This window comes from Rissa tridactyla, chromosome 10 (assembly GCF_028500815.1).
Source record: "Rissa tridactyla isolate bRisTri1 chromosome 10, bRisTri1.patW.cur.20221130, whole genome shotgun sequence".
NCBI classification, from domain to species: domain Eukaryota; kingdom Metazoa; phylum Chordata; class Aves; order Charadriiformes; family Laridae; genus Rissa; species Rissa tridactyla.
In genome coordinates this window covers 20,145,655-20,158,782 of record NC_071475.1, presented here as the reverse complement: position 1 = coordinate 20,158,782, position 13,128 = coordinate 20,145,655, and the positions used below count along the sequence as shown (strand labels likewise).

Below are 13,128 nucleotides of genomic sequence, written 5' to 3'. Positions count from 1 at the left end.
AATATTCCTTGGAAAAAGCAAAACTCAACTGTGTAAACCAACCCTACTACAGCTATATTCTACACCCCTCAGCGGGAAACACATGCAAAGGCAAACGATGCTGTACGTCATGCAGGAGGGCACCGCTTGAGACCATTGAGTCCAAGCGCCAGCTCAAGCAGGGTCCCCTGGAGCAGGCTGCCCAGTAGGATTTTGCCTGACTCCAAGGCACAGTGGATGGCAGGTGGCCGAGGGCATCCCTGTCCGTGTTTGGGGCGCACGCAGGACAATGGTGCTGATGTCACAGTGGCCACTGTGACACGCTGGCGCCAAGGCTACAAAAAGGCCGCGGCCGGGCATCAGTCTGACCTGGAGAGGTGAGGAGAGGGCAGGGGAGGGACGGGGCTTGCGCGGGGCTGCCAGGGGAGGAGGGAGCCCCACACCTCGGGGCTCTGGGCCTGTGCTGCAAGCTCACCCACGTCCCGCTTCTCCCGCAGGGTCAGCGGAGGAGCATTTGGAGGAGACAGCCCAGCGCTGCTGGGACAGGGACTCTCCAAACGCTCACCGTCGTCGTGTGCCATGTCAGCCACGGAGGAGATGGCTCCCGACTCGATGGAGCAGGGTGAGAGCAAAGCATCCCTCCCCAAGCCTGGCAGAGGGGCCATCGCGGCGGTCAGCGTGGGGCCAAGAGCGGTGGCGGGGGGGAGGCAGGAGGTCCCCGAGCGCCCCGGGGGAGCGGGGCCCAGGCTGGGCAGTGGGCACCTGCTGGGACACCCCTGCCTGCACTGGCCCGGCTGGGCAGGGACAGACAGGCCCTTGGGGGCAATCCCTCAGGGACGCTTCCCCCGGCCCCGCAGAGGTGCTCATTCCTGGTGCCGTTTGCTCTCTCCCCTCCAGCATGCATGCTGTGTCGCCGGGCAGAGGCTGACCCGGGCATCTGCGGGCGCAAGCTGCAGAAGCATGGGCTCTGCGCCCATGAGTTTTGCCTGGTGAGTTCCCTCGGGGCTCCCTCCAGCTTTCCGACAGGCAGTCCCTGCCCCGCTCTGCTCATCACCTCCTCCTTTTCTCTGCAGTTTTTCGCCAACGGACTTTTTCAGAAACGGGTTAGATATGTAGAACCCATGGGATTTTTACCTGAAGATATCTGGCTTACAATTGAGTACGCAGAATGGAAGGTAAGGACTCCAGAAGATGAGGGAGATTTGTACAGGAGAGGTTTGGCAGAGTTTAGCCTGGACCCCAGGAAAGAAATCCCTGCCCTGCCAAGCACCTCTGGCACAAACGTCTTGCTCCCAGCAGCTCCACAGAGGCTCCAGCACAGGAGCCTCCTCCGCCAGGCGCAGCTGCGGGCTGTGACCCAGCCGCGGCCGCATCCCGCGCTCTGCCCGGAGGTGTGGGGCTGGCTGTGGAGGCCCTGACGTTGCTGCTGACGGGGGCTGCTCTGCTCTTTCCAGTACTGCTTCGTCTGCGGCGAGAGCGGGGCCACCATCACCTGCCGGGAGACGGGCTGCAGGCGCAGCTTCCATCTCCCCTGTGCCGTGGAGGGTGGATGCGTCACCCAGTACTTTGAGATCTACAGGTAAGACCAGCCAGCCCTCGCGGAGGAGCCTCTTTGCCCTCAGTCCCCTTCCTGCCCGCATCAGCAAAACCAGAAAGGAACCCCCAGTGAGAGTTCTACGCGGGCGGTCACAGGCAGAGCCAGAGCAGGGCAATTGCTGGGGCTCCTTCACACCGCCTCTAGCCTCATCGCCACCACCAGAAGAAGGACCCAGCACTTCTCACCTCACCCATCCCTTTCCTCTGCTCCCCAGGGCCTTCTGCTGGGAGCACCGCCCAGAGCAGGCAGTGGAGGCGGCTCCGGAGGAGAACACAACCTGCCTCATCTGCCTGGAGCCTGTGGGGGACCAAAAGTCCTACGGCACCATGGTGTGCCCTGCCTGCAAACACGCCTGGTTCCACAGGGGCTGCATCCAGGCTCATGCCATCCACGTTGGATACTTCAGCTTCTGCTGCCCACTTTGTCGCAATGAACATCGATTTATGATGGAAATGCTCAACATGGGCATCCGAATCCCCAAGAGGTTGGTGTCCTGCCTGGCTCTCGGGACAGGACGGTGCAAGCGCTGTGCCGTGCCAGGGCCTGCCCCAGCCAGCAGTCCTGGTCCTCTGCTGTCCTGGCAGTCTGGGCTACAGCTTCAGGCAGAAGTTGGAAAAAGGGCAGGGGGGGAAGAGCAGGGACGCCCTGCATCTGCCTCATGCGGGCTAGCGGGTGGCTTATCAATTTTCCTTTGTCCATCAGTTTACCGTCATGGCAGGGTGGTCAGGCAGATGCAGGACTACGCGCGAGGCACAGCCGCTGCGATGCCAGTGTTTGCCTTTGTCCAGGAGGCAGGGAGCAGGCAGAGGAAGGGGGGTAAGTTGCCAACGCTGCACCCCGGGGCTCTGCACGGGATCTCAGTCTGGCCGAGGGCTTCAAGCGCAAGGACTGAGAGCAAGAGCTCTGCCAGACAGTCCCGTGCTGTGGTCACTTTGTCCTCACAGCCATGGACGTGTTTTCTTCCCCAGGCCCTGGGAACTGCTCCTGTGCTCCTCCTGCGCTGCCGAGGGCACCCACAGACACTGCTCCTCTTTGAGCAGCAGCACGGCCAGCTGGGAGTGCGACAGCTGTGCTGGCCTGGGCACCGGTAAGAGGCAAAGCACCCGGGTGCCCGGGGGCCAGGGGCCAGGCGAGGCCTGGCAGCGGGTGCCCAGGGTGGGCTTGGCAGAGCCTCTCTGCTCCAGGAGGGCTGGGGGCACCGCTCCTGGCCTATCCTGCCCCGGGCCTGGGGGGCCGTGCCCTTGACCTTCCTGCTTCCCCTTACAGCCTCCACTGCCACCTCGGAGCTCGCCGGCCCCAGCACCCCCGGACAGGCAGCAGCGGGGCCTTCCCGGGGCTCCCCAGCACCTGGGAACAGCAGCCCTGGCACTGCCAGCCAGGCGGCAGCAAGGCTGTCCCACAGCTCCCCAGCACTCGAGAGTGGGATCCAGTCTGCATCGGGGTCTTCCCAGGGCTCCCCAGCACCTGGGACCAGCAGCCCTGGCACTGCCAGCCAGGCGGCATCAAGGCCGGGCCACAGCTCACCAGCTCGTGCGAGCGGCAGCTGCTCCAGCCCACCTGGACCTGACCGCACGCGAACCCGCTCTCGGCTGCAACATCGAGCCCAAATTCCATACAGCCGGCCTAGAAGACGCCATGAGAACAGGCAAATGCCAGCCCCAAGTGCTGGGAGCAGCACCCAAAGCCAGGCGGGGCGGGGGCCGTCCCATGGCTCCCCGGTACCCAACACCAGCAGCCCCAGCATCGCCAGCCAGCTGCCGTCGGGGTCCTCCTGCGGCTCCCCAGCACTCGAGGGCAGCAGTGGCTCCAGCACCCCTGGGCCCACGCGGGTGCGAGCCCTCTCCCGCGCGCAGCGTCGGGCCCCAGATCCCTACAGCCGGCCCAGACGAACACGCCGCACCAGGAGCCCTGCGCCAGCCCCGAGTGCTGAGAGCAGCACCCCCAGCCTGCCGGGGCTGGACCCGTCCCACCGCTCCCCAGCACCCGAGACCAGCAGCCCCAGCACCGCCAGCCAGCTGCCATCGGGCTCCTCCTGCGACTCCCCAGCGCTCGAGAGCGGCAGCCGTTCCAGCAGCCCCGGGCCCGTGCGGATTAGAGGAAGCTCCCGCGTCCAGCGTCGGGCCCAAAATCCCTACAGCCGGCCCAGACGACGACGTGCCAGGAGCCCTGTGCCTGCAACAAGTGCTGGGAGCAGCACCCCCAGCCAGGCGGGGCGGGGGCCGTCCCATGGCTCCCCGGTACCCAACACCAGCAGCCCCAGCACCGCCAGCCAGCTGCCATCGGGGTCCTCCTGCGACTCCCCAGCGCTCGAGAGCGGCAGCCGTTCCAGCAGCCCCGGGCCCGTGCAGATTAGAGGAAGCTCCCGCGTCCAGCGTCGGGCCCAAAATCCCTACAGCCGGCCCAGACGACGACGTGCCAGGAGCCCTGTGCCTGCAACAAGTGCTGAGAGCAGCACCCCCAGCCAGGCGGAGCTGGGGCCGTCCCTCCGCTCCCTGGTACCCAACACCAACAGCCCCAGCACCGCCAGCCAGCTGCCATCGGGGTCTTCCTGCAGCTCCCCAGCGCTCAACAGCGGCAGCCGTTCCAGCATCCCCAGGCCCGTGCGGATGAGGGAAAGGTCTCGCGTACAGCACCGGGCCCAAATTCCCTACAGACGACCCGGACGACGACGCAGGACCAGCCGTGCTGTGTCCCCGAGTGCTGGCCCTGATCCGCCTCCTTCAGCACAATAAAGTTGGCCGTTAACCTCAGCACGGGGTGATTCCACACTCATTTCTCGGCTTCCTCCTCCTCCTCCTCCTCTCCCTTTCTGGAGGGGCAGCGTTAGGGGCTGGGCCCAGAGGGTTGTCCTCTCCCCGGGGCTTGGCAGCACCTTCCCCAGACCACCTCCCTCCTGGCGGGCTGGCCTCGGCCGGCTGCCCAGCACTATGGCTGGGCGCTTGGGGCCTCGCTGGCCCCACAGCCTGCTCAGTTTCCCCAGGGGAAGCTCACACCCACCGGGACCGGTGGTCTCTGCCCCTGCCCCTTGGAGGGCAGCCTGGCCCGGCACAGTGCAGTGGGTGCTGCCGTCCATCTCCCGGCAATATGGGCTGCGCCCGCCCACCCGGCATGGCCCTCGCAGCTCGCTTCCCAGCGCCACGCACCCCGGCCCCTGCGATTTTTGACAAGCTTCAACCGTTTTGTTCTGAACATGGCTATAACCTGGCGCGTCAGCCAGGGGGTCGCACAGAAGGGCATGCAGAAAGGGTGCTTCAAGTGTTTTGTTCTGGACAAGGCTCTAACAAATTCTCATCCACACTGCCTAGGTTTGATAGACTTGGGGTAAAGTGGCAAAGTTACTTTTCTTTAAATCTAAGTTCAGTGGCACGTCTTTATTTGTGACATGAAGATTTCTGTAGATGGTGTTTGTACAGTAGCCAAAGGTCATACCCTGTTGCCCAGTTTGGGGTCCTGTTCACAGAATGACAGGAGGGTATGGGTTGGAAGAGACCTCTGGAGATCATCTAATCCAGCCCCCCTGCCAAAGCAGCTTCACCCAGAGCAGGGTGCCCAGGAACGCTTCCAGGCGGGTTTGGAATATCTCCAGAGAAGGAGACTCCACCACCTCTCTGGGCAGCCTGTGCCAGTGCCCTGGCACTCTCAAAGTAAAGAAGTTTTTTCTCACGTGGAGGTGGAATTTCCCGTGTTCCAGTTTGTGCCCGTTGCCCCTTGTCCTGTCGCTGGGCAACACTGAAAAGAGTCTGGCCCATTCCTCTGGACACCCGCCCTTTAGATACTGATAAGCACTGGAGATCCCCCCTCAGTCTTCTCCAGGCTAAACAGACTCAGATGTCTCTCAGCCTTTCCTCATCAGGGAGGTGCTCCAGTCCCCTAATCATCTTCGTAGCCCTCCACTGGTCTCTCTCCTGTAGTTCCTTGTCTTTCTTGAACCGGGGAGCCCAGCACTGGACACACACTCCAGATGTGGCCTCACCAGGGCAGAGCAGAGGGGGAGGATGACCTCCCTCCACCTCCTGGCCACGCTCTTTTTAGTGCACCCCAGGATGCCCTTGCCCTTCTTGGCCACAAGGGCACAGTGCTGGCTCATGGTCAACTCGTTGTCCGCCAGGACTCCCAGGTCTCTCTCTGCAGAGCTGCTCTCCAGCAGGTCAAGTCCTAACCTGGACCGGTGCATGAGGTTATTCCTCCCCAGGTGCAGGACCCTACATTTGCCCTTGTTGAACTTCACTAGCTTCTTCTCCGCCCAATTCTCTAGCCTGTCCAGGTCTTGATGAATGGCAGCACGGCCTTCTGGTTGCTGGTTGCAGAGTGGCTGCTGAAGAGCTCTGTGGAAACTGGCGAAGAGCTAGAAGGCAGAATCAAAGAATAATGGTGAGCAAAGCACAAAGGAAATCCCATGGGGTGGCTGTCCGGACATGAACAATCCTCTGCTCTTCAGGCAAACTATGGGTAGTCTTACGGTGTGTGTGTTAGGTGCCTTCCCGAGAGGCCTTGAGGCCACACAGAAGTTGATTCCTTAAAGTAGGAAGCAGATGTCCTCTCTGAGGAAGGCAGGGGAACCTGGGAGGCCCGACGGGCTTTGCTGCCAACAGAGAGGCAATGAGGAAGGAAAGGATCTCTATCATTTCATGATCACTATACCCAAGACGGCCTCCAACCACCACATCACCCGCAAGTCCGAAACAGTGGTTTGGCAGTGGCTTAAGAGGCAATTTAAACGATGATTAAATGAGGATTTCAGTCCGGCCCTGGGAGCACCCTCACACCTGGCAGGTTCAGTGGTGGGCTCCGCGGCGCTTGGTGAGGAAATGGCCCTGCTGCCGGGGCGCTCACCTGAGCCCGCAGCCTGGGCTGCCTTCCCCTGGGGACTCCTCCTGACCTTGGATCAGAGCTTGTACTGCAGCACCGTTGCCAAAGCCCCCCAGGGACTGAAGAAACAGCTCCTTTGGCTGCCCTCTACGGTAAGTACCGAGCCCAGGTACAGTAAGTTTCTGAGGGTAAATGGCCTCTGCTCTGCACTTCCCTCCGGTTGGGTTTTCTTCTATTGCTCCACGAGACATCCTCGTAGGCCTTCAGGAAGGCGGCGAGCAAGGGAAGGTTTCAGTCTTCCCTGTCCTGCCTGCTCCTTCCTAGACTTTTCTAGAATCTTTCCCTCGCAGAAGGACGGGAAGCTCAGGTGTGTTAGGAGATGGCTGTGGGCACTGGTAGAGGTGAATGGTCAGCAGTCGAGAGGCTTGTGCAAGTCTCTTCCACTGAGAATCCCTTGTTGTTTATTTCAGGTAAGTTCTTCAGGCTGTTTGGATCCAATTGAAGAGCCAGGGCACAGAAGCTGGCTCAGGCTGTGTGATTGCTCTCTCTGTCTAGTTCCAGGCTTCATGAGGTGCCTTGCATGCCAAAGAGTTGGGAGGTCCAAACTCGCGACTGGAAGATCTCCCAAGTTCAATAGCTTTCTCAAGGGGTTTTCTGCAAAAGGCTGTTTCTTGAGCTCTAGCAATGCTATAACCATGTGCATGTGTGAAATGTGGATTATTTTCCATACTCGCCCTGAAGTTGTCTATGAGCTCAAGAACTGTATCACGTAGATTGTTGTGATATTTGCAGAGACAAGTAGGCAGGGGCAGAAGCGGAGAAATTCAGTTGCTTTCCAGAAGTGAATTAGCCAGTGAGCCTGCAGCACGTATGACTGTGTGCCAGTGTCTGGTGCTAAGATGGAAAGAGTGCCTGAGTTGTGTGGTGTTGTGATTTGCCCCATACATTGGGAGAGGAGAGCGAGACTGAGAAGTTATTGTTTCCCAGGTCGAAACCTTTGCATTTCTGTGAGTCTGCTGTAAGAGACGTGGCAAGTTAGAGAGGAATAAAGCCGTGCGTAGTCTCCAGAAATGTCTTGCTGGGGCTTGGGTGGCTGCGCAGGGTCCTGGGGCTCCCAGGCAGGGCCCCCCAAGGACAAGCTTCGGGGCAAAGAGCATTGTGCCCCCAACGGCCCAGCGCAGTGGTCCTGTGGCCAGATCCTACTGCCAGCCCCAGCCCCGAGAGATGTCCAGTGAGAGCTATCTCTGCTCTGACTCCAGAGACGAAAGGCCAGGGTCCTGTGAAGCCACCTGTCTGAGCCCTGTGAAAGGCTCTTGTCATCCAAAAGAAGCTCCGGACTTCTCAGAGCTTCTCAGCTATTAGCAAACGTCCTTGAGGCTGTCTCAGAACAGCAGGCTGCAGGGCCAGTGAGGCCCCAAGCACCCGGCCATGGTCCTCGGCAGCCGGCCGAGGCCAGCCCGCCAGGAGGGAGGTGGTCTGGGGAAGGTGCTGCCGAGCCCCGGGGAGAGGACAACCCTCTGGGCCCAGCCCCTAACGCTGCCCCTCCAGAAAGGGAGAGGAGGAGGAGGAGGAGGAAGCCGAGAAATGAGTGTGGAATCACCCCGTGCTGAGGTTAACGGCCAACTTTATTGTGCCAGTGGAGCAGGATGAGGGGTAGCACTCGGGGACAGGGAAGCGCTGGTCCCCTGTCGTTGTCCGGGTCGCCCATAGGGATTTTGGGCCCAACGCTGCACACGGGACCACTCCCTAATCCACACGGGCCCGGGGATGCTGGAGCAGCTGCCGCTGTCGGGAACTGTGGAGCTGCAGGATGAACCCAATGGCAGCTGGCTGGCGGTGCTGGGGCTGTTGGTGTTGGTACCAGGGAGCGGAGGGACGGCCCCAGCTCCGCCTGGCTGGGGGTGCTGCTCTCAGCACTTGTTGCAGGCACGGGGCTCCTGGCACGTCATCTTCTGGGCCGGCTGTAGGGATTTTGGGCCCGACGTTGCATGCGGGAGAGGGCTCGCACCCTCATGGGCCCAGGGGTGCTGGAGCCGCTGCTGCCCTCAGGCGCTGGGGAGTCACAGCATAACCCCACTGGCAGCTGGCTGGTGGTGCTGGGGCTGCTGCTCCCAGGTGCTGGGGAGCCCCGGGAAGACCCCGATGCAGACTGGATCCCACTCTCGAGTGCTGGGGAGCTGTGGGACAGCCTTGCTGCCGCCTGGCTGGCAGTGCCAGGGCTGCTGCTCCCAGGTGCTGGGGAGCCCCGGGAAGGCCCCGCTGCTGCCTGGCCGGGGGTGCTGGGGCCGGCGAGCTCCGAGGTGGCAGTGGAGGCTGTAAGGGGAAGCAGGAAGGTCAAGGGCACGGCCCCCCAGGCCCGGGGCAGGATAGGCCAGGAGCGGTGCCCCCAGCCCTCCTGGAGCAGAGAGGCTCTGCCAAGCCCACCCTGGGCACCCGCTGCCAGGCCTCGCCTGGCCCCTGGCCCCCGGGCACCCGGGTGCTTTGCCTCTTACCGGTGCCCAGGCCAGCACAGCTGTCGCACTCCCAGCTGGCCGTGCTGCTGCTCAAAGAGGAGCAGTGTCTGTGGGTGCCCTCGGCAGCGCAGGAGGAGCACAGGAGCAGTTCCCAGGGCCTGGGGAAGAAAACACGTCCATGGCTGTGAGGACAAAGTGACCACAGCACGGGACTGTCTGGCAGAGCTCTTGCTCTCAGTCCTTGCGCTTGAAGCCCTCGGCCAGACTGAGATCCCGTGCAGAGCCCCAGGGTGCAGCGTTGGCAACTTACCCCCCTTCCTCTGCCTGCTCCCTGCCTCCTGGACAAAGGCAAACACTGGCATCGCAGCGGCTGTGCCTCGCGCTTAGTGCTGCGTCTGCCCAGCTGTCCTCCCATGATGGTGAACTGATGGAGAAAGGAAAATTGATGAGCCCCTGCTACCCTGGCATAAGGCAGATGCAGGGCGTCCCTGCTCTTCCCCCCCTGCCCTTTTTCCAACGCCTGCCTGAAGCTGTAGCCCAGACTCATGGCACAGCGGAGGACCAGGACTGCTGGCTGGGGCAGGCCCTGGCACGGCACAGCGCTTGCACCCTCCTGTCTCATGAGCCAGGCAGAAGGACACCAACCTGTCAGGGATTCGGATGCCCATGTTGAGCATTTCCATCATAAATCGATATTCATTTCTACAATGTGGGCAGCAGAAGAAGTCGCTGTGGATGGCATGAGCCTGGATGCAGCCCCTGTGGAGCCAGGCGTGTTTGCAGGCAGGGCACACCATGGTGCCGTAGGACTTTTGGTCCCCCACAGGCTCCAGGCAGATGAGGCAGGTGGTGTTCTCCTCCGGAGCCGCCTCCACTGCCTGCTCTGGGCGGTGCTCCCAGCAGAAGGCCCTGGGGAGCAGAGGAAAGGGATGGGTGAGGTGAGAAGTGCTGGGTCCTTCTTCTGGTGGTGGCGATGAGGCTAGAGGCGGTGTGAAGGAGCCCCAGCAATTGCCCTGCTCTGGCTCTGCCTGTGACCGCCCGCGTAGAACTCTCACTGGGGGTTCCTTTCTGGTTTTGCTGATGCGGGCAGGAAGGGGACTGAGGGCAAAGAGGCTCCTCCGCGAGGGCCGGCTGGTCTTACCTGTAGAGCTCAAAGTACTGGGTGACGCATCCACCCTCCACGGCACAGGGGAGATGGAAGCTGCGCTCGCAGCCCGTCTCCCGGCAGGTGATGGTGGCCCCGCTCTCACCACAGACGAAGCAGTACTGGAAAGAGCAGAGCAGCCCCCGTCAGCAGCAACGTCAGGGCCTCCACAGCCAGCCCCACACCTCCGGGCAGAGCGCGGGATGCGGCCGCGGCTGGGTCACAGCCCGCAGCTGCGCCTGGCGGAGGAGGCTCCTGTGCTGGAGCCTCTGTGGAGCTGCTGGGAGCAAGACGTTTGTGCCAGAGGTGCTTGGAATGGCGGGGATTTCTTTCCTGGGGTCTGGGCTAAGCTCTGGCAAACCTCCCCTGGCACAGATCTCCCTGCTCTTCTCAGATCCTCACCTTCTCTTCTGCCCGCTTGATCGTGCGTCTTACATCCTGAGGGCAAACCCCATCCCTACGCCCTGGCTGAAGAAGCCCGTTGGCAAAAAACTGAAGAGAATAAAACAGGAGGAGGTGATGAGAAGAGCGGGGCAGGGACTGCCTGTCGGAAAGCTGGAGGGAGCCCCGAGGGAACTCACCAGGCAAAACTCATGGGCGCAGAGCCCATGCTTCTGCAGCTTGCGCCCGCAGATGCCCGGGTCAGCCTCTGCCCGGCGACACAGCATGCATGCTGGAGGGGAGAGAGCAAACGGCACCAGGAATGAGCACCTCTGCGGGGCCGGGGGAAGCGTCCCTGAGGGATTGCCCCCAAGGGCCTGTCTGTCCCTGCCCAGCCGGGCCAGTGCAGGCAGGGGTGTCCCAGCAGGTGCCCACTGCCCAGCCTGGGTCCCGCTCCCCCGGGGCGCTCGGGGACCTCCTGCCTCCCCCCCGCCACCGCTCTTGGCCCCACGCTGACCGCCGCGATGGCCCCTCTGCCAGGCTTGGGGAGGGATGCTTTGCTCTCACCCTGCTCCATCGAGTCGGGAGCCATCTCCTCCGTGGCTGACATGGCACACGACGACGGTGAGCGTTTGGAGAGTCCCTGTCCCAGCAGCGCTGGGCTGTCTCCTCCAAATGCTCCTCCGCTGACCCTGCGGGAGAAGCGGGACGTGGGTGAGCTTGCAGCACAGGCCCAGAGCCCCGAGGTGTGGGGCTCCCTCCTCCCCTGGCAGCCCCGCGCAAGCCCCGTCCCTCCCCTGCCCTCTCCTCACCTCTCCAGGTCAGACTGATGCCCGGCCGCGGCCTTTTTGTAGCCTTGGCGCCAGCGTGTCACAGTGGCCACTGTGACATCAGCACCATTGTCCTGCGTGCGCCCCAAACACGGACAGGGATGCCCTCGGCCACCTGCCACCCACTGTGCCTTGGAGTCAGGCAAAATCCTACTGGGCAGCCTGCTCCAGGGGACCCTGCTTGAGCTGGCGCTTGGACTCAATGGTCCCAAGAGGTGTTTTCAAAGTTCTATAGCGCAAAATGGATTCTGAGGAAAGGGAAAAAAACAACATCCCAAACCCAAAATGAAAACGTGACTGAGACGAATTTCGGCAGGCACAGAGAGGAAAACAAAAGGAACAGAACTCCAGAGAAAATACAGACTTTCTTCTTCATCTACGTGATACTTTGGCTATTTCCTTTTCCATCTTCTGTCCTCTAACTTGTCCCTCTCACAACAAGACTGGTTTCATCCTTCTTATCTCAGCAGTGTATTTCCCCAATCCTTGACTTGCCATTTCAACTCTGGTTTACCTGAAATAAACAACAGGGATTCTCAGTGGAAGAGACTTGCACAAGCCTCTCGACTGCTGACCATTCACCTCTACCAGTGCCCACAGCCATCTCCTAACACACCTGAGCTTCCCGTCCTTCTGCGAGGGAAAGATTCTAGAAAAGTCTAGGAAGGAGCAGGCAGGACAGGGAAGACTGAAACCTTCCCTTGCTCGCCGCCTTCCTGAAGGCCTACGAGGATGTCTCGTGGAGCAATAGAAGAAAACCCAACCGGAGGGAAGTGCAGAGCAGAGGCCATTTACCCTCAGAAACTTACTGTACCTGGGCTCGGTACTTACCGTAGAGGGCAGCCAAAGGAGCTGTTTCTTCAGTCCCTGGGGGGCTTTGGCAACGGTGCTGCAGTACAAGCTCTGATCCAAGGTCAGGAGGAGTCCCCAGGGGAAGGCAGCCCAGGCTGCGGGCTCAGGTGAGCGCCCCGGCAGCAGGGCCATTTCCTCACCAAGCGCCGCGGAGCCCACCACTGAACCTGCCAGGTGTGAGGGTGCTCCCAGGGCCGGACTGAAATCCTCATTTAATCATCGTTTAAATTGCCTCTTAAGCCACTGCCAAACCACTGTTTCGGACTTGCGGGTGATGTGGTGGTTGGAGGCCGTCTTGGGTATAGCGGTCATATGGATGGACCACTTGGTGGATAAGGAACTGGCTAGATGGCCACGCTCAAAGGGTTTACATTCAATGGCTCAACGTCCAAGTGGAGACCGGTGATGAGTGGTGTTCCTCGGGTCAGTACTGGGACGGGTGCTCTTTAACATCTTTGTCGGCAACACGGACAGTGGGATTGAGTGCACCCTCAGCAAGCGTGCCGATGACACCAAGCTGTGTGGTGCGGTCGACACGCTGGAGGGAAGGGATGCCATCCAGAGGGACCCGGCCAGGCTGGAGAGGTGGGCCCATGCGAACCTCATGAAGTTCAGCCAGGCCGAGTGCAAGGTCCTGCACCTGGGTCACGGCGATCCCAGGCACAGATCCAGGTTGGGTGGAGAATGGCTTGAGAGCAGCCCTGAGGAGAAGGACTTGGGGGTGCTGTTGGACGAGAAGCTCAACATGAGCCGGCAATGCACGCTTGCAGCCCAAGAAGCCAACTGCATCCTGGGCTGCATGAAAAGCAGCGTGGCCAGCAGGTGGAGGGAGGTGATGCAGCCCCTCTACTCCGCTCTGGTGAGACCCCCCCTGGAGCACTGCGTGCCCCTCTAGAGTCCTCAGCACAAGAAGGACACGGACCTGCTGGAACGGGCCCAGCGGAGGGCCACGAAGATGATCAGAGGGCTGGAGCACCTCTGCTATGAGGACAGACTGAGAGAGTTGGGGGTGTTCAGCCTGGAGAAGAGAAGGCTCCGTGGAGACCTTATGGCAGCCTTCCAGTACCTGAAGGGAGCCTACAG

General features: G+C 61.4%; 2 protein-coding genes across 2 annotated transcripts; one reads left to right on the top strand and one right to left on the bottom strand.

Moving 5' to 3' along the window:
• The first annotated feature begins 216 nt into the window (after positions 1 to 216).
• On the top strand, positions 217 to 4,308 carry LOC128915728 (PHD finger protein 7-like). The gene is made up of 11 exons (XM_054216463.1): positions 217 to 356; positions 477 to 601; positions 877 to 968; positions 1,053 to 1,154; positions 1,434 to 1,558; positions 1,791 to 2,060; positions 2,279 to 2,392; positions 2,545 to 2,663; positions 2,843 to 2,886; positions 3,631 to 4,071; positions 4,207 to 4,308. Exons 1-11 carry the CDS (start codon positions 217 to 219, stop codon positions 4,306 to 4,308), a joined length of 1,674 nt encoding a protein of 557 aa, XP_054072438.1.
• Positions 4,309 to 8,863: 4,555 nt separating this feature from the next.
• LOC128915735 (PHD finger protein 7-like) lies at positions 8,864 to 12,837 on the bottom strand (the record flags this gene model as incomplete). Its single annotated transcript, XM_054216472.1, is given in 5 exon segments — positions 8,864 to 8,996; positions 9,149 to 9,262; positions 9,484 to 9,747; positions 9,980 to 10,191; positions 12,799 to 12,837. Coding segments are annotated over 5 exon segments (762 nt in total), but the record flags the coding sequence as incomplete, so codon positions are not given.
• Positions 12,838 to 13,128: the final 291 nt, after the last annotated feature.